This window comes from Lactuca serriola, chromosome 8, assembly GCF_051521515.1.
Source record: "Lactuca serriola cultivar US96UC23 chromosome 8, Lser_US96UC23_V15, whole genome shotgun sequence".
Classification (NCBI taxonomy): Eukaryota; Viridiplantae; Streptophyta; class Magnoliopsida; order Asterales; family Asteraceae; genus Lactuca; species Lactuca serriola.
The window spans coordinates 180,847,539-180,874,712 of NC_136415.1; the positions used below are offsets into that span (position 1 = coordinate 180,847,539).

At 38.2% G+C, this 27,174-nt stretch overlaps 1 protein-coding gene across 1 annotated transcript; it reads left to right on the forward strand.

The window, feature by feature from the left end:
- Positions 1-24,883: 24,883 nt before the first annotated feature.
- LOC145070809 (uncharacterized) lies at positions 24,884-26,525 on the forward strand. Its single transcript, XM_079017765.1, has 3 exons — positions 24,884-25,045; positions 25,373-26,216; positions 26,333-26,525. Exon 2 carries the CDS (start codon positions 25,395-25,397, stop codon positions 26,199-26,201), a length of 807 nt encoding a protein of 268 aa, XP_078873891.1. The 5' UTR covers positions 24,884-25,045; positions 25,373-25,394; the 3' UTR covers positions 26,202-26,216; positions 26,333-26,525.
- Positions 26,526-27,174: the final 649 nt, after the last annotated feature.

The following is a 27,174-nucleotide window of genomic DNA, read 5'->3' on the forward strand; positions in this document are numbered from 1 at the left end:
CATCCCAGTTGCCTTGGAATTCCAGGGTACATGCTGTCAGCATATCTTCAAGCGTTTGTATCGTTCGTTTGCTCTGACCATCAGTCTGTGGATGGTAAGCTGTACTCAAACACAACTTGGTACATAATTCCTCTTGTAGACTTTTCCATAACCTTGAGGTGAAACGGCTGTCACGATCCGATACAATCATTAACGGAACACCGTGAAGCCTCACAATTTCCTTCACATAAGAATTTGCAAGCTTATCCATAGACCATTTCTCATTGGATAGTATGAAATGCGCACTCTTAGTGAATCGATCAATGACCACCAAATCATGTCGTGACCGTTCTTTGTTCTGGGCAGTTTAGTGAAAAAATCCATAACAATGTCTTCCCATTTACCCATATGTACAGGTAAAGGTTCTAAACTCCCGTATGGTTTCTGATGTTGTGCCTTGACTCTTGCAAAGGTCACACACTCCTCTACATACTTCGCAATGTCGAGCTTCATCGTCGGCCACCAGTAGTAGGGTTTCAGGTCCCTATACATTTTAGTGCTGCCATGATGAATTGAGTACATGGTTTTGTAAGCTTCTTCCATCAGAAGATCTCTTACTCCTCCTGTCTTTGGTACCCAAATAGGTTCTTGGAATACCTTCAGATAATGAACGTTTGTACCAAACACCAATGTTTTTCCCAAACATTCTCCCTTTCGGTCATTCTTCTCATAAGCTTCCTCTTGAGCTTTCTTTATACTATCCAAAATTTTTGAGAAAACTTTTATTCTCATCACTCTTAGCCTTTTTCTTTCAAGATTGACTTTCCGACTGAGAGCATCAGCGACAACATCCGCTTTATCGGGGTGGTAAAGTATCTCGCAGTCATAGTCCTTAAGTAACTCTAGCCAGCGTCGTTGCCTCATATTCAATTCTTTCTGACTAAAGAGATATTAGAGACTCTTATGATCAGTGAAAAGTTTGCACTTTGTGCCATAGAGGTAATGTCTCCATATCTTTAGAGCGAAAACTGCCGCTGCCACCTCCAAATCATGAGTGAGGTAGTTCTTTTCATGCTCCTTCAGCTGTCGAGGCGCATATGTTATCACCTTTTCTCTTTGGGTCAAAACACAACCCAACCCAACACCAGACTCATCGCTATAGACAGCGAAGTCTTCAACTCCATCAGGTAGAGAAAGAATTTGTGCCTCACATAGCTTCTTCTTTAGCAACTCGAATTCTTCTTTGTGATTCTCACTCCAAGTATAATAAGTTCCTTTGTGTTTCAAAGCTGTTAATGGAGTAGCGATCGAAGAAAAGCCTTGGATAAACCTTCGTTAATATCCGGCTAATCCCATAAAGCTTCGGATCTCCGTGGGAATCTTCGGTTGTTCCAACTTCATCCCAGCTTCAATCTTCACTGGATCAACCATTATCCCTTCTTGGTTGACCACATGACCCAAGAATTGGACTTCTCAAATCCAAAAATCACATTTGGAGAACTTTGCATACAACTTCTCCCCTCTCAAGACTTCTAACACTTCTCGCAAGTGTCTGTCATGCTCCTCTTGGCTTTTCGAGTAAATCAGAATGTCATCTATGAACACTATCACATATTTATCAAGGAATGATTTACAACCCCTGTTCTATAAATCCATGAATGTTGTTGGAGCATTGGTTAGTCCAAACGACATAACCAAAAACTCGTAGTGTCCATATCGTGTTCTGAATGCAGTCTTCTCGATATCCTACTCTCTCACCTTCAGCTGATGATATCCTGACCTTAGCTCGATCTTTGAAAAATATCTTGAACCTTGTAGTTGATTGAACATGTCATCAATCCTGGGCAACGGATATCTATTCTTTATTGTTGCCTTGTTCAACTCTCTGTAACCGATGCACATTCTCATACTTCCATCTTTCATTTTCACGAATAACACCGGAGCTCCCCAGGGTGATGAACTAGGTCTAATGAAACTATTGTCCAACAAATCCTGAAGTTGCATCATCAGCTCCTTCATCTCTGTCGGTGCTAGTCTGTAAGGTGCTTTTGCTATCGGTGTGTTTCCTGGTAACAAGTCTATTCTGAACTCCACATGTCGATCAGGCGGTAATCCGGGAAGATCTCCAGGAAATACTTTCGGATAGTCACACACGACAGGAATTCTCTGCATCTCCTTTTTCTCATTCTTTTCATCTATCACAAATGCCAAATATGATGTTCATGGTGGAGTTTTGGCCATAAGAACATCCTATGTGCTCATGCAAACCCTAATGCTTGGATCTAGGTTTCTCTATTGTACATGCAATTCATCCAAGACTTTAAACCCTAGATCTAACATACAATTAATCATATTAACATATGATTAGGGTTTAGATCTTACCTTGATTGTTATGTAGCAATAACAATCTCAAATCCTCCTTGTAATGGCTTTAGAAAGCTTAGAGTCACAAATGTCACTCCTCTAATGGCTCACAAACACCAAGAGCAAGAGGATGAAGAATAAGGAGAGAGGAGGCTACCCAAAACGTCCAGAAACCCTAGTGGAACTCTTAGCCACGTTTTTGGGGCTTAAGGGTACTATATATACATGTAGGCTATTAGGGTTTTTAACTAGGAAACCCTAATCTGACTGCTTAAGCCCTAAGCAGCCCATGGACCCTATTAGAATATCCCTTGGACGATTTCTAATGGGTTTCCCCATAGAATTCGTCCAACCTATTATTCCAAGTTGATCCATAGCCCAAATGCAATTATCTTATAATTACAGTTCCAGTCCCTTAAGTTTAATTAATCTCTTTTAGCCACAAAACTAATTATCAATTAATTCTTGACTAATATTAATTAAAAAATATGATTTCTCCTTTAATATATTATTCTCATAATATATTAATAAATCATAACTAATCCTTTCTCTCCATAATTTATCCTATCAAGTTGCTTTGATGAAGGCAACCTAAAAGGACCATGCACCATCGGGTCAAGTACATACCAAAATAGTTATGGACTTAGACACTAATCCAACAGTCTCCCACATGGATAAGTCTAATAACTATTATGCATATGACTTCAGATCCTGATATGCAATCGTAGCTTTCAAAAGTCGCTGTCAACTCTGATCTTATCAGATACGCGTGTCCTTTAGATAAGGGATCATATATTCCTCCATTCTAGATATCATATAGACGTGAGACATGAATTCGAATCATTCTCATTATACTGTTTCCCGACTTCCGATTTATGACGACTGACAACAGACTACAATTGAACACATCAAATTAGTTTCGGCTTGGCCAAGCGCTTATGTGCCATCACTAAATCATCGAGGGGCCCAAAGATATCACTTTTATCCTACTTTGGATAAAAGGAACGGATAAACTTTGATTCAATGCTTGCTTGCACTCACTTACTGAATCACACACAACAATATGTTTTATAACACCAAGTTACTGGTGTGTTTACATATTATCAATGTGCAACCGACTCGCAAGATACAACTCACACATCTCGGTTTCAAGAATATAAGATGTTATCGACTCACCAATCACTCGTGATACAATTCATGAAGTGATCCAAGTGAGTGTGGGTTTAATCCAATGCTCAAATCATATTCATAAGCACTCATAAACGTCGCAGCAAACATTTGCTTATGTCTAATACACTTTAGACAATCCACACACCAATTCATGACAGTCTTCATTCATACCTAATTCCAACATATGAACGACTGTGGTCCGTTCGAATAATTTGATTATTCTGAAATAATTAATTATTCAGGAAGTCAAAACATGCAAAGTGAAACACAAGAATAATACTAATCTCATATGGCCCCAAACTCTGGGTATATAAATAAAACATTTTTATTTAATCACCATATTGATTACTCATTATTTGTTGTTTTGGGTAATCAACTTCTTACTTGAATTATTACTACACTTGTCCCATGCTCTCAGCATGCACACAATGTTTACCTACGGTCCTTACTTTGTGAAATAGATCAAATGAACACATTTCCAATTATACTTATTTCACAACTCCCAATCCTTATCACAAGTGTAAGAATATCAAATTCTTGCCACTCATAGAATATGCTAGATTCTAACATTTTACGCAATGATCCTTTCGTAAAGTCATAGTGCAAAATCATCAAGACTTGGCCAATCTCTATCAGAAACAATTCTATAGATATGATGTCTCTCACTCAAAGTACATTCCTTTGAACATCCTTCTTGCATAAAAGTTTCTAATCTAGACATAGATTCTCAGTATTCAACTCCTAATATGGAAACATTTGCATATTTGCCATATGACAACTCATTCTTAATAGAATCTTATCTATTCATAATAATGTCGATATGGTCCATCCAATACCATACTTCCAACAACTCACAAGCGACCAATCCCCAGCGAACTTTGGATCGTCCTTTGATAGTTGTTTAATTATCTTAGTCAAAATCGATTCCTGTCCTTTTTCCTTCTTAATGTGCTAGACATTTGGAAAATTTTAGAATGGTCAAATATTATAGCACTTGCAATCGATCCTTTACCCGAAGCGTATGGGACACGATGCATAATGTCTTACATAAAGATCTGATACTTTATCAATCTTTTGTTATAATATTTTAATGTGTCACGTTCTCACAATTCGAACTATGAAGAGGGATGCCATAATCATAATCGAAATTTTGAGAACGCACTATGTATCCTTGACTAAATTTATTAACATTCCACAACCTAAGCCTTTAGATTTAAAATGAAGCAATATTCTCTCCCTTAATTATAGGAAAACAACTTCTCAACCCTTACGACTTTGCAAAGTATAACTCTTGTTTTCTATAATTAATATTGCTAACTTGCAACACTAGCCATAATAATGATACAAGCATAACATTTATGCTCCCACCATCATGATGATTATTATCATATAAGCATAACATTTATGCTCCCACTAGCTTTGACATGTATTTAGCAAACAACTGAACTTCCAGAAAACAATACCTATTGAATTCCTAAGTTCATATTTCTAATACCTAACGCTTTGATAATCCTTTATCTAAGCTTCTTAATCTTATACACCTCTGCCTTAGATAGCTCATATGTGTGTCCAAACAATTCAGACTAATTGCCAAATCTCACAATTCGAATCCTGGAAAGGGATACCGTAACCATAATCGAATTCAAGAATACAATTTTCACAATCACTATCTTCTTAAAATATCTCTTAGTGAAAGCATTTCCTCCCAGTCATTTTCATGAAGGAGGGAATCTTATGACACTTAGATTTTAATGGTGTATGTGTTCCTATCCATGCGAATTTGTCAAAACCAAAGTTTGCAACAAATTCAAACTCATATGGACCGAACTTTCTCAATCTTGATTTCTTGCCTTATGGTAACACGAGTGCCCACCATGTCTTCCAAGTAGTTAAGCAACTCACCCTTTCCTATCAACATACTTTTCATTGATCAAGGTGCTTGCCTTTTATGCATTCAAATGAGAACTCATAGAACTCACATGCATAATTAACTCAATTGGAACGGCACAGAAACAAGATAGTGTCAACACGATAGGCTGTGAACCTCACGTTGTGTGCTAGTGATAATCGATAAGGTTTATTCTTGATTTGTTCTTGAAACTTTTTAAGACCATTAAGACTCCCACTGACTCCTTGACATATAAGATTCTCTTGTCAAGAAACATTTCTCGACAAACAAATATTCAAGAGTTAGTGTAGCCTTTATCAAGACAAAACACTTCACAAAGTTGGTCCTAGTTGGTATTTGTCTTATCCAAGACATCACAACTTACCAATTTCAAATGTGCAAAAATAAGAAAACCTTTTTCAAATTCCACATTTGATGAATGTTATAAACCTTCTTAAGACTTGTCGCTCAATGTCACAATCTTAACTCTAAGACTTGTTTTGGAACGAAGTATGATTGACTTCTTGATTTAACCATTTCTTCAATTCTTGATTCCTCTTCTCAGACATACAATTGTACTAAGACTCACTTAGAGGATCAATTGAGATATGGTTCTTAATAATTAAGACCTATCATAAAACATAAGAAAAGGTACTCTCCCTTCTTCTTAGAATAGAGAAACTTTTATCTTTCTTCCTACTTGATTCTTCTTATCTGTTCTGCTATTGATTGAAACTCTTTCAATCAATTCAGAATTACACTTAATCTTATAAGTATAATCGTATTTTCTAAACCTTTAGTAAATCATGACGAATATCTTTGTTACTCTTGTGGTGGACTTGATCAACACACAACTTTGTGTACTCGATCTCCTAGTCCTTCACTTGACACTTTGTCAACTAATTAGTCTAATTTCCAAATATGAAATTTCTCATTCATCATGCAACCAAGTTGCATGATTCCAAGTTTCTGTCCAATTGAAACTTGGGCGATGAGAAACTCTCCCTATTTGGTAAATTTTTGTCATTTCCACAAATAGCATAATTAAGAATCAAATCCATTATTGCTAATAATAGAAACCTTTAAACATCAATTTTTCATACATGCCATTGCAAGGATAAATAAATAATATAAAATCAAAATTTATTTTATTGCGGAAAAATTTGTCCTTACAATGCAATTCAATTAAAATTATCTTAATACATATTTCTTAGCAATCTATTCTAACTCCAAGTAGTAGCTCAAAATTCTAATCTTCAAGCAATGCGATCAAAATCCATTTCTTCACAATTAGATTCAACTCACTTCTTCCTTTATACTTCCTTTCTTTTCTTCGATCCTACAAAACATCAATTGTAATCTAATCACATCAAGGACTAGGAGATCAAGTATTAAGAATCTAGAATAGGAGCTTAAAAGAGTTAGTTAATGCATTTTACCTAAAGCAGAGCCATACAATTGTACTAAGACTCACTTAGAGGATCAATTGAGATATGGTTCTTAATAATTAAGACCTATCATAAAACATAAGAAAAGGTACTTTCCCTTCTTCTTAGAATAGAGAAACTTTTATCTTTCTTCCTACTTGATTCTTCTTATCCGTTCTGCTATTGATTGAAACTCTTTCAATCAATTCAGAATTACACTTAATCTTATAAGTATAATCGTATTTTCTAAACCTTTAGTAAATCATGACGAATATCTTTGTTACTCTTGTGGTGGACTTGATCAACACACAACTTTGTGTACTCGATCTCCTAGTCCTTCACTTGACACTTTGTCAACTAATTAGTCTAATTTCCAAATATGAAATTTCTCATTCATCATGCAACCAAGTTGCATGATTCCAAGTTTCTGTCCAATTGAAACTTGGGCGATGAGAAACTCTCCCTATTTGGTAAATTTTTGTCATTTCCACAAATAGCATAATTAAGAATCAAATCCATTATTGCTAATAATAGAAACCTTTAAACATCAATTTTTCATACATGCCATTGCAAAGATAAATAAATAATATAAAATCAAAATTTATTTTATTGCGGAAAAATTTGTCCTTACAATGCAATTCAATTAAAACTATCTTAATACATATTTCTTAGCAATCTATTCTAACTCCAAGTAGTAGCTCAAAATTCTAATCTTCAAGCAATGCGATCAAAATCCATTTCTTCACAATTAGATTCAACTCACTTCTTCCTTTATACTTCCTTTCTTTTCTTCGATCCTACAAAACATCAATTGTAATCTAATCACATCAAGGACTAGGAGATCAAGTATTAAGAATCTAGAATAGGAGCTTAAAAGAGTTAGTTAATGCATTTTACCTAAAGCAGACCCATACGTTTTGACTCTCCCATCTCTTAGATCTCTTAGGTAAGGGCAACTTCGTCTCCAATGCCACTTCTCTTGGCAATAAAAGCAAATTGACTCTTTTGGAGCAGCACACGGAACTACTTCAGACTTTGCCTTTCTCTTATAATCAAACTTTTCAATCATGGCATGCCTTATGTTGCCATTGCCTATATCCATAGAGGTCTGGAAGGCAGATTCACCAATCAACTTTGCTTTTCCAGTGCGCCAAACCATTGCTGATTCAGCAACAATAAGCATATAGGTGAGATCGATAAGGGTCACATCGTGGTTCATCATATAGTACTCTCTTACGAACTCACTATATGAGTTAGGAAGCGACTAAAGAACCCTGTCAACAGCCAACTCCTCACAGACAACGGATCCCAACATTCTTAACCTATCAATGTGTAACTTCATCTCTAGGACGTGTGCACATACTGACTTTCCTTCTTCATGTTTACCTGCCAAAAGGGCTTGAGTGAGCTTGAACTTTTCAAGCCTTCGAACTTGTGGGTTAGGGAGAATAATTGGAGGAGGTGGAGGAAGTGAAGCATAATCTCTTGTTCCTCAATCGAATCGTGGAATATCATCTTCATGTGGAAAGCTTGTTCCACGAGATTTGGGAAGACCATACTTGTCGTACTTTGACATCCACAAAACGGGAGAAAAAATAAATTCAAGTTAGTTGATTGATTGTGTCCTTAATAAATCACCCAAATGAGATACTAAGCCTAGGACCCAACACAATATTCCACAACTTGGGAGAGGGATGTCGTAACCCAAATTGCAGAACATTTGAAGGTAAGTGAATGACGATTCACTAATTTTCCACCATGAAAAACGAAAAACAGATTAAGTTTTAAATGTTTTGGAAAACTCCTAGATCCTTTGAGATTCATTGAACTTTTCAATGGCATGTTTAAATCTCGATATGCCCCTCGATTTGTGACTGGGATGTCGAGGATCACAAAACAGGGTGTGAATAACCATGCAAACTTACATGGTGCCCCCAAATGTTACAAACACCTATTCGATGTGTCGGTTAATCACACACGCTCCACCGAACTATGAAAAACAATGAGTCACCCTTTGCTACCTTTACTTAGAACCATTTAGTGTGTCGGTTAACCACACACGCTCCACTAACGTCTTCGCAAGGGCACAAAGTGTAATTTCATGGAATTGCATCAATTTACTTTTGCCTAAAGTAACTAAGATTGGGAATTTGTAAATACATTTAGTTACTTTTGTACTTCATTATACTTATAATGGAAGGTTTCTGTCCTATCCTACCCGTTCGGCTAACGACAATCCACTAGTCAAGAGTGCGGTGGGTAAGAGTGGATACCCATTCAATCGCCATTTTATAGGCAATTTCCTTAAACACTCCTTATAGACCAACTTCGTGAATGAGGCCTACTAACGGTAAGACTGACTTTTACTCATACATATATATAGTATAGGGTGTATTTTACACTTTTAAAATACTAGGTGGTCAAATTTAATAATTATACTTTTAATTTAATTAAGTTGTAAACCAAAACTTTATGGATTTATTTAACCTCTTTTAATTACACACTTTAATTAATTAATAAAACCATAAGGGTGTGATTTGAACTTTTCAAAACAATACTAGGGTTTTAGAATTTAACATTTCTAAATTAAACTTTTAATCGACTTTTAAATTCCAAAACTTGAGGGCAAGTTTTGAAACATTTCAAAACATTAGGGTTTAACTTATTTAAATTTCAAAAACAAAACTTTTAAGTTCAAATTTAAACTATAAAACCTAAAGGGATTAATTTGAAACTTTTCCAAACTTACCAAGAATATTCTAGATCACATAATTCAAATAAGGCAATTAACAATTAATTGGTGGTTATCTAATTAGACCTAGTTCAAATTTTTGCAAGATAATGATCAAATAATTCAAATAATTTAACATTTATCAAATAAGGTAACAATTATCTAATTAGATGACCAAAATCTTTTATTTTGACAAAGATAATCATAAGGAATCAATAAAATTTGTATTTTATTAATTTTAAACAATTATGGCAATTATCCTAAGTCAAAATAGGCAAAAATTCTGAAATCTGCTCTAACTGACGCTCGAACTCGCCGAGTTGGAGCTACTCGCCGAGTCCACATTGGAACTCACCGATTTCATCAGTCAGGGGGCCAAAAATTCGATTTTCAAGCTTGAACAAATGAACAAGGCATCAATACAATAGAAACCAATCAAGTCTCTGTTACCACTAATGGAGTTTTGGCCATAAGAACATCCTATGTGCTCATGCAAACCCTAATGCTTGGATCTAGGTTTCTCTATTGTACATGCAATTCATCCAAGACTTTAAACCCTAGATCTAGCATACAACTAATCATATTAACATATGATTAGGGTTTAGATCTTACCTTGATTGTTATGTAGCAATAACAATCTCAAATCCTCCTTGTAATGGCTTTAGAAAGCTTAGAGTCATAAATGTCACTCCTCTAATGGCTTACAAACACCAAGAGCAAGAGGATGAAGAAAAAGGAGAGAGGAGGCTGCCCAAAACGTCCAGAAACCCTAGTGGAACTCTTAGCCACGTTTTTGGGGCTTAAGGGTACTATATATACATGTAGGCTATTAGGGTTTTTAACTAGGAAACCCTAATTTGACTGCTTAAGCCCTAAGCAGCCCATGGACCCTTTTAGAATATCCCTTGGACGATTTCTAATGGGTTTCCCCATAGAATTCGTCCAACCTATTATTCCAAGTTGACCATAGCCCAAATGCAATTATCTTATAATTACAGTTCCAGTCCCTTAAGTTTAATTAATCTCTTTTAGCCACAAAACCAATTATCAATTAATTCTTGACTAATATTAATTAAAAAATATGATTTTTCCTTTAATATATTATTCTCATAATATATTAATAAATCATAATTAATCCTTTATCTCCGTAATTCATCCTATCAAGTTGCTTTGGTGAAGGCAACCCAAAAGGACTATGCACCATCGGGTCAAGTACATACCAAAATAGTTATGGACTTAGACACTAATCCAACAGTTCATCCTTTGGCCAAACACTTTTTGGCTTTCATTAGCGAAATGATTCAAGAATTCACTCTGTGTTTGTCCCCGTACACCATAAATGACTCCTTTCCTGGTGGGTTTACTTTTATTATCTTCTTCTTGCATAATATCTCCGCGTCATTGGCGCTAAGCCAATCCATTCCCAACACGATGTCGAAACCATTCAGTTTGATAGGCAATAACTCCTCGTGGAACTTATTCCCATTCAGATAGATGAAGATATTTTTCATAATATGGCTAAAAGGTACAAACTTGCCACTAGCAACTTCGACTAATAAAGCATTATCTAGTCTATCGACAAGCAAAACTAGTTTTCTACCAAATTCATGCGAAATAAAGGAGTAGTTGGCTCCAGAATCAAATAAAATTTGGGTAGGCAATTCATTTACGAGAAAGGTACCTGAAGCGACATCAACTTCTTCTTTAGCAACTTCTAGTGTCATCTGGAAGGCTCTCACTTTCGGCTTTGGGGGAATGTTGGGTGTAGCTGCCTCCTTCTTCTTAGGACAGTCTTTCAAAATGTGCCCCTATTCGTTACATCCAAAACACACTCTTTTATTGGACGGACACTCGTTGGTATAATGTCCCGTCTTTCCACACTTGTAGCAAGTCACTTCCTCACTACATTTCCCAGAGTGCTTTTTCTTGCACTTTTCACAACATTTCGATTCACCCCCTTTTCCTCCTCGAAAATTTTTCGAATCACACTTCCAAAATTTGCTTTGCTTGTTGCAACCTAAAGTTCCCTCAAATTTCCTCTTTTCACCAACTTCAACTTTGTTGGCGGTTCTCCCCTTGATCATGTCCTCAACAGACTTGGCAGCCCAGATAGCTGCCTCTAGAGTATGTGCCTGACATACTGGCACCGCATACTCCCACGAGAGTCTTTTTGCGTACCGGTCAACCTTTGTCAGCTCGTCTGGAACGATGCGCAAGGCGAACTCCATTTGTTTGTAAAGGCATTAGTGTAATCGTCAACTGACATACTGCCTTTTGTCAACGTCAGAAACTTGTTCTCCAACTCCAATAGATTTTTGGCCAAGCAGAACTTGCGCTTGAACTGCACCAAGAACTCTGCCCAGATCAGTTGCAGTGGTTTATTAGGGCTTAGGGTCTTCCCCAGAGTGTTCCACCAACGAACAGCTCCACCCCTGAACTGACGTACTACGAAAGTGGTCTACAATTTGACTCTGTAGCCACATGTCATGAAGGCTAAATCCATTTCTGAGATCCAATCCATGACTCCAGTCGCATCCTCCTCCCTAGTGAAGGTCGATGGTTTGTAAGTCAAAAAGTCTTTGTACTTGCATCCAAGTCCATCAATTCCTCCCTCCTGATGGTTTTGTCTAACTAACGTGGGTTGGCTTGACGTATAGTCCCACTGAAGTTACCTCCCTCCGAATGCCCTCCATTCACTTCGGCCTCTTCAACTTGAATTGACCGTTCTTCACGATTCTGCCGAAGCAGACGTCTTGTGTAACACCCCGTTCATTTAATAAACAAATAAATAAATGAATGAAGGTATAACAGCCCTAAAAGCGGAATAGCGTAGCAAGGAGTTAGTTTCGGGGGTTAAAAATATAATTTTCGGGTTTGTTTATAAAGGATTTTTAAAATCAGTGGCTGTTGGTAAATTTCGGATTTAATTTGTAAGTATTTATGAAGGCAGGGTCTAAATGGTAACTTCTGGGACTTCATTTGAAGGGATTTTGGAGGCTTAGGGGTTGTATGGTTAAATAGGGATCGAATTTGAAATGAATTTATGGAGGCAAGGGCCAAAGGGTAAAAGTCAGACTTAAATTGAAAAGGTTTTGGATTGTTGGGGTCCAAATTGTAATTTATAGAGTGGGTGTGAAAAGAATTTGTGGGGAAGGGACTGATTTTGTACAAAAGGGAATAGATTTTGTATGAGATACGGGTATTTAACCCATCACCATGCACCAGGCTCCTAAAACCCTAAACCTAATATCATATGCAGCCGCCACTCTCACCTCACCCATCTTCGGCGCCGCTGCTACCCCCGACCACCTAGCACCATCAAATGGCCTCTGTTTCTAGCAATAATAAAGACCGATAGGAACCGGGATCAGGCACTACATTATTCGAAGATTGGAGAAGGATACGGCGTCGTGGGTGTCGCCGACTCGCGACCTCTTGCCGCCAATGGCATTTTTGCAACCGGAGATGCCTTTGAAGACCGAAGATCAGGGCTAGGGACGCCGTCGCGTGGGCTATGAGCGACCGAAAGGCTCTTGGAATGTCGAAAACACCTCTTTCTTGTTCCTTGTTATGGATTCGACGTCTTATGCCTCCTCCTGCCGCCATTTCTTTCTATTTCCCGTCATCGCCGCCACCACCAGCCACCATGGGAGGTGACCGTGAGTTTGTATGGGTGTGATTCTGCTTCAAGGCTCATGTGTGTGTGGTTGTAAGACTGGGGACTATCAAAAAACCATCGCCACCACCATGAGGTGTTGGCTGCCATTGTAAAATCACCATTGTCGCCGCCATACGCCGTCAATGGGTGGTTGGCTTCCTTTCTCGGGAAAATAAGTGAAGATGTGCGTGTTTCATTTGGTGAATGTGTGTGTATGGCTGTAGCTCTCGGAAATGGCAGCACCGCCACCATAGGATGGTGGCTGCCGCCACTCACCATCGCCGGCCACCAAGGTGGTTATGTGTGTGTATGTTTAGCTTAGTTAGTGGGTGTGTTACTTTGGTATTTTCATTGTAATTATAACAAAAAATGGAATAATGGAAAGGAAAAATTAAACCACCACCGTGAGGTGGTGGCTGCCACCTCATGCCGCCACCGGCCGCCGTGTCGGGTGGCGGTGTGCTTGCCTTGTTGAGTTTGATTTGTTTGGGATGCTTGAAACCCTAGGAAACCCTAATGGGTCTATTGGACCCTAGTTGACCTAAAAAAAACCAAACATGTGACTAATGGGCTTAGCGAGCCCTAATGGATCTAAGGACTTAGCTATTGGGCCTATTGGGCTAAGATGGGTTGGAAAACCCTAATGCCCTAATTTGGGGAATTAATCGGGACACTCGGGAATTATTTAATAACTAAAGATATTAAATTACAATCATTGACAAAAAAATTAATCTAAGCAATATTGGACTTAATGGATCAAGTTCTTAGTGGATTAAGTCCTTAATGGGTTAAGTGAGTAACACTTAACTCTAACCATCATTTTATGTGAAACCCTAATTCCACTTGGGTTTATTGTTGGGCCTTTCTAGTGGGTCTTGATGATTGGGTAATTAATGGGCCATCCAGGATCAAGCAAATGGACTAGAATAATTAATGGGCTTCGAGGTAAGGCCCATATGAGGATTTGGGCCCAATTTGGAAAATTGGGCCATAGATGGGCCTTAATGGTTATATGATTTTGGGCCATAGAATGTTGAATGTTGGACTGGACTTTTGGTTGGGCCTTATGGTAAGACATTGTAAAGGTTTGGGCCCAATTTGGAAAATCGGGCCATATGTTGGGCTTTGACCCATAGTTTGACTTTTGGGCCTTTAGATCGGGCCTTGTACTTGAATCAAGCCCAAAGGGGGTAATGTAGTATGTTACTACAAGAACTTATGGTTATGTGTTGGGACGCAATTATTAATTGGGTGTCATTTTGGTGTTGACAGTTCGAGAATCTGTCATCCAGCAACTGGGGTTGAGTCTGCGGGACTTCAGCAGTGTGGGTTATGTCTACGGGACTTCAGTAGTGTGAGGTGAGTTACCTTCCAGTAGGGGTGGATCTAAGGCACCAATGTCGGCCCACCAGTAGGTGATTATGTTTGAGATGATTGTCTTTGTGATAATTATCTGGTTGCCATTATTTGATATGCGTATTGTGCTGGGATGCTATGAGATATGTGTTAGTAGTGGTAGGGGTGCAATAGTCCCCGGTTACCGGTTGAAAGATACCGAAGACGGTTACCGGTTGAATGATACCGAAGACGGTTATCGGTTGAAAGATACCGAAGGGGTGGACAGAACCCATGCATGCCTAGCAGTATGTTTATGATATGTTATTATGTGACCCGTATGGTATGATATGCCATTATGTAAGCAGTATGTTTATGATATGATATTATGTAACCTGTATGGTATGATATGCCATTATGTGAGCAATATGTTTATGATATGATATTATGTGACCTGTATGGTTATTATATGCCATTATGTGATTCAGTATGTTTATGTTATGTTATCATGGAACCAATATGTTTATGACATGTTATTATGTGATAGTGATAGGGGGTGAAATAGTCCCCGGATACCGGTTGAAAGATACCTAATGGGAGGTTAGCTCCCGGTTACCGGTTGAAAGATACCGAAGAGGAGGTTAGCTCCCGGTTACCGGTTGAAAGATACCGAAGGGGAGGTTAGTTCTCGAGTACCGGTTGAAAGATACTGAAGGGGAGTCCAGCTCCCAGTTATGCCAGACAGATACCGGTTGAAAGATACCGAGGGATAGGCATTATGTGGTATGATGGGGGGAACTCGCTAAGCTTCGTGCTTACGGTTTTCAGTTTCGGCTTCAGTTACTTCGTTTTCAAAGGAAAGGAGCCGGCTCGATCGCAACGCATCACACCATGTTTTCCGCACACGAAATCCATGGGATTACACTCTGATATGGTTTTATGATACTATGTTTTGATTATTGACACTTTGGTTTTGACATGAGATATTATTATGAATGTTTTTACACTTATGATTTATTAATAACTTATTTAAAAAATGAAACTTTTGGCCTGTATTTTTGGGTTGTTACATCTCGTTTCTTCCATCTGACGATCCAACATTGTTTGAATTATCAATTGTACACTGGCCATTGTTATTGGCTCAGGTGCTGCTGCTACAACAGTCACTCCCTCAACCATAGGTGGTTGATTTCTGTTTTCATCTACATTTCCAACGCCACTTCTGGTTCTTACCATTTTCGATCTACACACCGAATAAGGTGAATTTAGATCTTTAATCATGATAGATAATTAAATCATCCTTATCACTCCGAAAACGTTTACATGTTAGATCTAATATCGTAACCATACGCTTAGAATCCTAAATACATAAGGTCTCCATATCCGGTTGGCAACAAAACATAGATCCGAACAAATAATATCGTATATGGCAAACATATAACATTTAGCACATAAAAGCATTCTAGGCAACTTTCCTAAAATAAACTAGTGCTCATGTCTGAAAGATAACAGACACACATCTCACAATTTCACTTAGCATTCTAAGTTTAAGTCTAGAAATCCTACAAATTCCTAGTTCGCTTAAACTAATGCTCTGATACCAACTATGACATCCCCAAAATCACGGCCAGAAAAGACCAGTTTCATTTATGCTTTTAAAATAATTTTAGAGTAAATCCATTGATTTAAAACAGTTGCGGAATTTGTCCCCAAAACAATACATGATAAAATAAGGTTTATCAAAGCATTTCTTAAAGAAATGTATTTTCATTATATATCAAAACACAGGATGTCATGTTCCGATACATACACAAAAGCATAAACGACAAAACATAGACTTTACACAGTTACATACAACTACTGGTCTATAAACAAAATATCTTCACAAGTTCACCAACTTATGCTCTCGCGCCACTACCTGTAATAAAAAGAAACTGAGTGGGTCGGGCTTGGGAGCCCAGTGAGCATATAGGGTTTTCAACACACAATAAATAATTCTATTTAATTTTTTTACCAACCAATAATAACCCGATTATCCATTCCCGTTATCCTCACTTTACGTTCCTATGACAACAAATATTACAAGGGACCTAATCTAGGATTTTCATCGGGGCAGACACTACTGCAAAGGGGATTCCTCAGCAATGAATGTCCTAAGGCAACCATGAGGGGGATAGAATAAAACACATGAACACCCAAGTTCACTACACCTACAGGTTATGAGCCTGTTAGTGTTCCACTGAACTGTCTAGAAAAGTCTGTGGTCGTTATCCATATTCTGTTGGACAACTAGATCACAATCACATCGAGGCCTCTCATCATTTTTATTTCATCACACATCACTATCTACCCATGTTCTACCCAACATATTTCTAGATAAAATATACATGTTTATATATAGCTTAAAACTTGTTTAACATATTCATTCAATATTCATACCACATAACAAATAGTATATAATCACATAGCACGTATTTCATAGAGTATAATTCACATATGTGTATTATAAGAAAGCAACTACACACTTACTCATATCATATATCTAATACATTAATCAATACTTGTATTAAAATTGTGTATGTGAAAGGGACTATACACTCACTTGATCAGAAGATGATCGGACAGCACTACGGCTCTGAGAGTAGTAATTCTTCGATGAAATCGTGTGTTCTTCACACCGGGCTTCTTGCGGGCAGTGTTTCGGCTCGGAAACTATTTTTCTTAGGATCTTCAGGGCTTCGGGACTTGCTTCGGGTTCCGGGTTAATACCGAAGCTTCGGGGGTATATCTTGCACGCGAAACGAGGTAATATGGGAGAGAGAGAGAGAAGAAATTTGGAAACCAAACTCGGCTGCACTTGTGATCCATTTATAGGGTGAATCTGGTCTCGAACGCAGTGCGTTCCCTAAATGAACGCAGGGTGTTCCCGAACGCAGTGCATTCCGCCGTGCGTCATGGCTTACGAACTTCGGACTTGATTTGCGACGGGACAAACTCTGGGCTCCGAACGCGGGGAGTTCCCTATTTGAACCTGGGGCGTTCCCCATTTGGTAAGCATGCCTCGAACTTCAGAAATTCATATCTTTTGCATACGAGCTTCATTTTCGACGTTCTTTATATCCACGCGTAGGTGAGACTAAGATCTACAACTTTCATTTAGACTATGTCGGCTAATTTTGAATTTATTTTTATTATATTATTTTTAGTAGGTCAGGACAGGAAAACTCCGTTATAAAATCATAACTTCTTCATCCGACGTCCATTTTCGATTATCATTTAGATTGTTTCGCCTAGAAACCACTCAATCTCATATTCGAACTTCAGGTTGCATACTGCTAAGCTGAAACTTAGAAAAATCATAACTTCCTCATACGAAGTCAGATTTGGACGTTCTTTTTATGCACGATCTCGGTTTAACGTATTCTACAACTTTCGTTTAGATCAGTAAGGCTAAATATCGCTCTATCGTAAATTCACATTTTATGTCATCCAACGTCGTGCCGGTTCTGTCGCGAAACTTCGACAAGTCATAACTTCTTCGTTATAACTCGGATTTCGGCATTCTTTATATATTCGAAAACCTTGTCACGACCACTACTGTAACAACGCAAATTTTCAAACAATTTTTTTCATTTTAAAAAAATAGGTACTTTCATTCAAAACAAGGCATAAATAATTTAAGTGTCATGTCAAATACAAATTGTCTAAATCCCAAGATCATAAGAACATCCTTCAGTGTGTACAGATCACGCCGGCGCCTTCCCACGGTCCTCGCTAGTACCTGAAACACATACATAACAACTGTAAGCATAAATGCTTAGTGAGTTCCCCAATATACAACTTACGCACATACGCCTTTCCAGGCCCTGACCTTCCGGTCCATGTGTCTCAGGGGACTTCCGTCCCTGCTGGGTAAACCTTCCGGCCCTACCCACGCCGACCTTCCGGTCCATCACACAACATATTGCCTTCCGGCCCATAACATATTGCCTTCCGGCCCATAACATATTGCCTTCCGGCCCATGATATAATCGCCTTCCGGCCCATGACATACATAGCACATATAACAAATGACTTACCACATATAGCATACATATCACATATCATATCTGACCTTCCGGTCACACAGTCAAACCCTTCCGGGTGCAGTATAGTGAGAAGACTCACCTCGTGGATACTGAAAGCTAGCAAATCCTGAAATCACTCGTGCTCGATCCACCGAGCTACAAACTCCCTATAACATCATATATCTCTTATTAACACTTTTATCTTCTAAGTTAACTGACCCTAAGAAGTCACACATAGGTCAACTTTGGTCAACGGTCAACGGTCAACTCGACCGGACTCGGCGAGTGCCAAGGCGACTCGGCGAGTCTAGACGTCCTCCAATCCTCTAAGATTCCCCTTCTACTCGTCGAGTATCCTCCTTGACCCGACGAGTTACTCCTGGAAGAATCGCGGGGCCACCCCGACTCAACTCGCCGAGTCTGAAGAACAACTCGACGAGTCCTAGTTATTCTTCAAGCTACTCGCTGAGTCTGTTCATCGGACTCGGCGAGTCCATGCCATGCAACTGCTCAAACTGCTTTCTAAGGTCAGAACTGCTCCGACCATTCATAGGTCTGGCCTTCCTAGACTGATCCCTCATGTAAGGTCCTCATTTCGGTGCTCATGATACACCCCAAGACTTATAATATACATATTGACCTAAGGCATAAGGATTCCAATCCAAAACCTTCATCAATTCCCGAAATGCACAGGCATGGGACATTCTGGACCTCCAAAGGTCCCAATACAGGGTTACAATCGTTTGGGGGACTAGGGTAACATTCAATCTAGTCACAAAAGGGTTCCATAACCCTAATTCCATAAACACATCAACATAGCAGAGTATACTCGAATTCTTACCTGGATAATGTACTCTCTGTGTCCCCAATCCTCAGAACGTGACTCCCTTGCTGTTCCTTTAGCCAAGCCCTTCTCTTCCTTGCACAACAACTCCTTCAAAATCACCAATGGCCTTTAACCTTGCTCCAGATGCACACAATCGATTTAGGGTTCCTCTCAGAAGGCTAAAATGAACAATGACGGCCAATAAGTCCCTTTTATACGTCCCAAACTTGAACGGTTAGGGTTTTCGCTAAACAGCGCAGACTCGCCGAGTCCATATCTGGACTCGTCGAGTCCAGTCGCGAACCCGCGACCAGGTCTGCGGTCCTACTCGGCGAGTCTAGGCTCCAACTCGCCGAGTCCCCTCTTAAAACACCCCAAAATCATAATTTTAGCAATACCTGAGATTCCGGGCTGTTACAACTACGACTTCCTTTATAGATACTGGGTTTATCTAACATTTTATTTTATCACTTATTTTTATTCTTAATTCATTTAAGTTACACAATTAAGCATAAAACACATAATACTCAAATAATACATTTCAAAACATGATACAAAGGTTAACCTAGACTATTACATCAACATTTATGCCTAGCCTAGAAACATGGGCGTTACATATAACGACTCGACCTTTGAATGTCCTAAGGTTCATCATCGTTGGTGTATATCCCAACACGTGCATCGGAAGATTAGCTATGGGAGGTTTCAGATGTTTTGGTTCTTTTTGAACCATCTGCGAAATTTTTTGATGTGTATTGTTTAAGACAATTTTGTTTTTCCTTTACAATAATCAAAAAGTGAATATTTTTAATGCATTCTTCTTTGATTTGTGGTACATTTATTGAGTTTTTTCTAGGATTTGTGCATCGTTAGAACTGGTTGGCCAAAGTTGTTGCACATTAACGAAGACACAATTGAAATCCATTGTAAGTTTGCTTGTATTCCACCATTTTGAATATATTTGGTCTTTCGTTCGGTATGTTCCTCTCTTCATTCGTTTAAGAAAAATTTTCCACACTTTTACATAAAAAGTTGTTCCATCTTGGTTGTCTCCAAGGATAGGGTCCTCCAATGTGTCAACCTATGCTTCTTCTAAAGCATTCTCTTCATCTGGTGTCCATTGTTGATTGTGGAACTTCTCTTTTTCTTATTGTCGGCTTGAGGGTTGGGTGCTTGAGGGTCGGGTGCATCTTTGGATTTGGTTTTTCTGAATCGATACGGGGTTGAGATTGGAATATATTTTCTTGCAATGTTTCAAACACCTTAAAATCGGGTTGTGATATGGGTTGAGATTTTAATTAGGGTTGGGTTGTGATTGGTGGTAGGGTTGGGGCTGGTTTGCTCCATATGTATAATATGAAACATTTTTGGGATAATGATACATTGGTGGTGAGTATATGGGTGCATAAGTTTGAAGTTGGTACACCAAAGGCGGCAAATTGGTTGAAGTGTTTGAAGTTTTTTTCTTGTTTCTTCTATGTATTTTTTGTTGGTTAGGAGAAGAAATTTTGAGAAATAAGAATTGAGAGATTAAGAGATATTTGATATTGTGAAGGTTGGTGTGGTAAGAAATAGAGATTAATATGCGTTTATAGTGGGTGAAAAAGATTTTAAAAATTTTAAATTATTTAAACCATAACGTCTAGTTTTTTTAAAGTGGTTGAAAATTTGAATTTGGTAAGTTAAATGGTTTAAATAACCAAAGGGCTTCTACTCTAGCGGTATTCAATATTGTCATTACTCCTTGAGGTTGAGGGCTTCAGTCCTATCATAGACATAAGTGAAATTAGAAAGTAGTTTAAGAGTATATTATATTTTTTGTTTAAAAATGGTTTAATAAAAAAAACAAAAATAAACTCAAAGAGGTGGTACCACCATTTCCCTCTCTTATCTCACATCGGTAATACATTGCCATGTAAACCATTTTTGCTCGGTATGCCACCCGGCTGTGTGTGCCAAGCTTGCTACCTTCCTACTAAGCTCATTGTCAAGCCATACCTTTCGTTCTTATAATGAAAAAGTATTTTTTTTCCGGCAACCGGTTAAAATGGTTGATTGAACATGGTCAACAATCGACTAAACATAGTCAACGGTGAATTAGAATGTACATTTTCCATATAAGTAGGCAACCAGAGTCTTTGCTTGAAAAAGAAACATAACGTCCCAAAAATCCGTACCAAAAATTTTTCTTTAATTAATTACTAAAACCATATTCATAAAAACATATCATAAACCATAACGTAATTTAGAGTATTAATTCCAAATACATATTTTCATTATCAGAGTAAAACATCCCGGGCTGACTACTCAATGGTGTGTGTCATGCGATCACCCCGAGCTCTTCCCTCCGCTACCGGAATTACCTGAAATCAAAATTGAAAACCGTAAACACGAAGCTTAGTGAGTTCCCCAACCTACCACATACCCTACACAAACACATACAGCATATACTGGGCCACGCCCGCTATTTCGGGCCTCGCCCCTACCTCAGGCCCCGCCGCTCCAGGCCCCGTCTGGCTTCGATCCCCGCTCGGACACATATCTGTTTCTCTTAGGCCCCGCCTGTCTCTGGGCCTCGCCCGCTAACCACATAATACAAATAGCATATAACACATAACTGAACATACCCTACTGTATTCCTGTCCTAAGGCCTCGCCTGTCTTGGGCCTCGCCCTACCGTGTCACTAGTGAGTCATGGAACCCCGTCCAAGATCATACTGTAAGTGAGATACAGGCCCACGCCCACACTCACTCCTTACCTATTTCGTGCCTCGCCCCTGTTCTGTTACTAATGAGATATGGAACACCATCCATACTCTGCTATTGGTGAGATACGGGACCTCAACCACACTCACCTTCCTACCAGGCACATGCATGCATCACACAGACAACAAATATACTCTATCATGCAAACCATTCCTTAGGAACCCGCCCGACATTAGACCTTGGTCCTGAATATCATACTAGCAAACAGTGCCTAGGGCTAACCCCCGGGTCTTCCTACTCATAACTACATGGGTCGGCATTGTGGTCATAGACCCATTCACACAAAGGGAAACTCACCTGCACTGCTGAACTTGCTGATGACCCTCTTGCTGCTGATCGACAATTCTCTGAACCGCTGCTCCACTAGCTCCCCGAGCTACCAATATCAATACATATATCACTTAGTTCCAAACTGAACTCTAGAAGCCAAACTAAGTCAACTCTGGTCAAAGTCAATCTTCCTGGTTGACTCTACTCGCCGAGTCAGTCCTTTGACTCGTCGAGTACATATACTCAAAACTCTCATAATGCGACCCAAGTCGCCGAGTCACCCCAAGACACGTCGAGTTCAACGATCTCTGAGTCCCATCCTGTCCAACTCAATGGGTCACCATTCAACTCACTGATCTGAGCCTTAACCATAAGGGGTTAGTGTTTCGCGACCTGACTCGCCGAGTTGTTCTTCCAACTCGTTGAGTCCATGCCCATCTTCATCCAACTCACCGAGTCCACCCATGTGACTCGCCGAGTTGCTTCAGTTCTTAATCCATACAGTGGCTTTTCGAGCCATGTAGGGGCTCCAACTCATAGATCCACTCTTCCCAAGTCTATTCCTCACGTAAAGTTGCAAACTTTACGTGAAACCAAAGAGATTTGGGCTTAAAACACTCTAGGGCTAGGGTTTGTGACAAAGGGGCTTCACCAATAACTTATTGGCATAAACTTTATGGCTTTCTGGATCCTTAATAGCCTAGATCTGAGGTAGCAACCTCAGATCTACTCCAAACTCGAAATAAACCTCCTCCATACTCAAAATGTCCAAATCTCAATCATAAGATAGATCTAAATGCAATAAGGTCAGCTTATTACCTCAAAGGATCTGAAAAGTCACACCAACTCTATATCCAAGGCTTCCTCTTGCACCACTATGAACCTCCTTCTCTTCCAAGCTTCAAATCACTTCACCAAAGCTAGATCTTGCTCAAAAATGGATATGGTAGCTAGGGTTAGGTATTCTGGGTGAGAGAGACTGTAAAAAAACCCTAGGGAAGAGAATGAGACGCTTAAATAGGGCACCAAGTCCCAAACTTAGGGTTTCCCAATCCAGATCGGACTCGCCGAGTCCACTCTCCGACTCGTCGAGTCGGTCACTTACTCTTCAACCCGGATCCCGCTCGGACTCGTCGAGTCCCACCCTGGACTCGACGAGTTGACCCCTTTGGCTTAGAGTTTTCCTTTCCTTTCTTCGTGTTTCTGATTATGGGTGTTACAAGAAATGGGTCACGATGACTATACACATAAAATATTTAACATATTTTTTAGAATATTTCATAAGAATTTCATTTTGTTTCGTCAAAATGGAAAATTGTCATTTTATTTAGTAAAAGCATGTGTTAGACTCTTTCTCAAGGGAGAATTAATTTGAATTCAAAACTTTCTTATAACATTATTTTATAAAACTCTTAACTCTATAATTTTATATTCACACAGATCTCGATTTTTTGAGAGCTATATTTGATTTTTGTGTGTAGCGATTTTTGAGAGCTATATTCGATTTTCGTGTGCAGAAGAAAACGAAGCCCTTATGCAGGACGTGGAAATAGGTGAAGGCAATGGAGTCGGAAGGAATTAAGGAGGTTTAGAGAGAAGGAAGAAAATACAGATGTTTGTTTGTGGTAAAGTAAAATAAAAAAAGAAGAATCAAAAGATGAAACGGAGGAAATAAAAACCTGATTGGAAGCAAAGGAGGCAGGGACAAAAACTGCCAATTGATGTAAGTTCTTCTAAAGTGAAAGGAACTAAAAGTATAAGTTTTAGTATGACCAACAGGTCCAAAACTCAAAATAAGTAAATGTTATTGTTTCCTAAGGCTTTGAGAATTATATATATATATATATATATATATATATATATATATATATATATATATATATATATATATATATATATATATATATATATATATATATATATATATATATATATATGACACTGTTTGACTTGATGATTGTCAACAACTTATGGTCTGAATCATATTAGGATGAGTTTGGATCAAATTCGGATTGAAAACCGATAAATTAGGAATCGACTTAGTAGAAAAATGATCCGTAAATTGGACCGAAACCTAGTTCATGGGCCTTTTCCGATCCGATGTAGTTCCATTGAATCGAATGCTCATCCCTAAGTCCTACATCATGATTCCCAAGGATTGGCTCACATGTCCATTCTAAGAAATTACTTATATATTGTAACATTCCACCGTATATTTGAGTAAATAACTAAATATGTACATAAATAGTTACAACTACCTAAACTTGTGCACAACTATATTTGGAAAAACCGGAAATTGAACCGCTTAAACCCAAAATCTAAAAAAAAAAACAAAAATTATATGTTTTGATTTTCAGTTTAGAGAAATATACCAAACCTAACGGGTTCTTGCAAACGCATGTAAAATATGATTTTGGGAAAAGAGGATGTTTAAAAGGAGATTTACATTTACGTGAATCCCCTATTCTCTCTGTTAAATAGCTGCATACCATTTTTCTTCAAAACCCTAACCCTAACAACAACACATGCCCCCTTCCTCTGTTCCTCAACCATAACTCGATCAGGTATGTTGTTCCTCTTCATTTCTTATCAACTCTTCTTATATTTAATTACATCCTCTTCTTCAATCAAATCATGCATTCGATGAACAGACATCTTCAAATTCTAATTTCCTGCCATTTAGATTGAATCAAATTCACCGTTAGATTCTTTTCAAATCATCTGTTGATGTACAGAGCTGAAGAATTTCAGATTTCCTTGAAATTTTTTGCTCTGTTTTTGTGGAATTGAATATGGTTTATCTAAACTTGAATTGAATTACCGTAGTAAACATGATCGAATTGAAATTAAACGTGTGTAAAGCATTCATTTATTGTGTTATTTCTGTACAGATAAGATTATGTTGTAGAGATAATGGAAGCTAATCACTTGGACTCTAATGTGCTTTTGCCCCCACGAAAACGGCTTCTTGCCTGTATGAAATCCCGGAATGGGAATGGCAATTCCAATTCCAATCCGCCATCAACTTCCAATCCCATGAACGAATTTGGTACCCGTCTCAATAACTTGTTGAGCGTTCATCCGAATGACAATAATCTTTCCCAATTGAAGATCGTGGAGGCTTCAAGATCAGCAGCTGAAGTTGCATCCAAGATTGCAATAGCTGCAAGAGCTTTAGCTGAGAAGAAGGCGGTAATGGCAGCCATTGCCATGGCTGCCGCCAAGAAAGCTTTAGAATTAGTAGCAGCTATTAACGAGCAGGAGACTTCATCATCTACCTCAAAGAAGAACAAAAGAAAGAAGCATGTTGATGTTCAAATGTTGTATGATAACAAGAATTCAAATGTTGAAAATGGAAAAACAAGTGATGAAGAATTAGCTCGACAATTGCATCATGTCATAAACAGGTCCCCTAGAATTCCTAAGAAGCTTAAAATCCCGCTTCCTTTGGAAAATGGTAGAATTAATGAAGATGAAAATTTGATAAAAGTAGATGAATTTGAAGAGGATAAGAGTATTATTGGTAGGAAAAGGGGAAGAATGAAACAGAAGAAGTTGCCTTTGAGTATTTGTCAAAATCGGGGTCAATTAAACCCTAATGAAGATAGTAGATGGAAAAGCTCTGAATCAGTTGAAAATATAGAAAGGAATTCACTATCTAAATGCCAGGTGTTCAAGGAAACAACTCGTTTAAAACAAAACAAAACTATACAATCATAATGTTCATGTTCATAGGTAAGTTCACTTTGCTAATTGAGGTAGTAAACTTATTAATGGAATATTTGATCTTTTTTATACTTTGAAATAAATAACAAAATGGTGTTGTGGGCTGAAATATCTTATTTCTGCAGGCTCAACATGAACGTGCATAGAATTGTTGGCTTCAAAGCGTGACAATAGAAGTCTATAGTATAAGTGATCTTTTTTTTTTTTTCCTCTCATTAGTTTGCATAGTAATCGATTGTGTTTATCATGGTTTTGTAAAGGCAAGAACGTGATTTAATTACTTGAATAATGTTTCCAATTTTTCTTTTTTTATGTTTACATATATATGTAAAATGACCATTTAACAAATTTTGTATAATGTTGTTTATCTTGGTCCGTTGGCAAACCCTAATCTCTTGCATTTAAGGGATAATGTTGTTCAATTAATGAAGTTTGGTGTTTTTTCAAAGAGTTTTTGGAATTATTTGTGAGGCTTTAAAGGGTGTTTGGGATTGGTTATTTAACTCGATAAAAGTGTTTATCGAGTTAAATAACCAATCCCAAACACCCTTTAAAGCCTCACAAATAATTCCAAAAACTCTTTGAAAAAACACCAAACTTCATTAATTGAACAACATGATAAAAGTGCTTATCGAGTTAAATAACCAATCCCAAACACCCTTTAAAGCCTCACAAATAATTCCAAAAACTCTTTGAAAAAACACCAAACTTCATTAATTGAACAACATTATCCCTCAAATGCAAGAGATTAGTGTTTGCAAGCGGACCAAGATAAACAACATTATACAAAATTTTTGATAAAAGTGCTTATCAGTTTATGTGGGGACGAAAAAAAGTTTGGATCAGAGCGTATCGGCAAGAAGCTATAAATTAATAAACTCTTCTTAAAAAAATGTTCGGATTGACTTATATATGTAAATTGACCTAAATTGACGTGTGAATTGTATCGAAGAGATTGGAAATGGGT

Coding starts and splice junctions, on each gene's coding strand:
- LOC145070809 (XM_079017765.1), top strand. CDS start 25,395: ATGGAAGCTAATCACTTGGACTCTAATGTGCTTTTGCCCCCACGAAAA.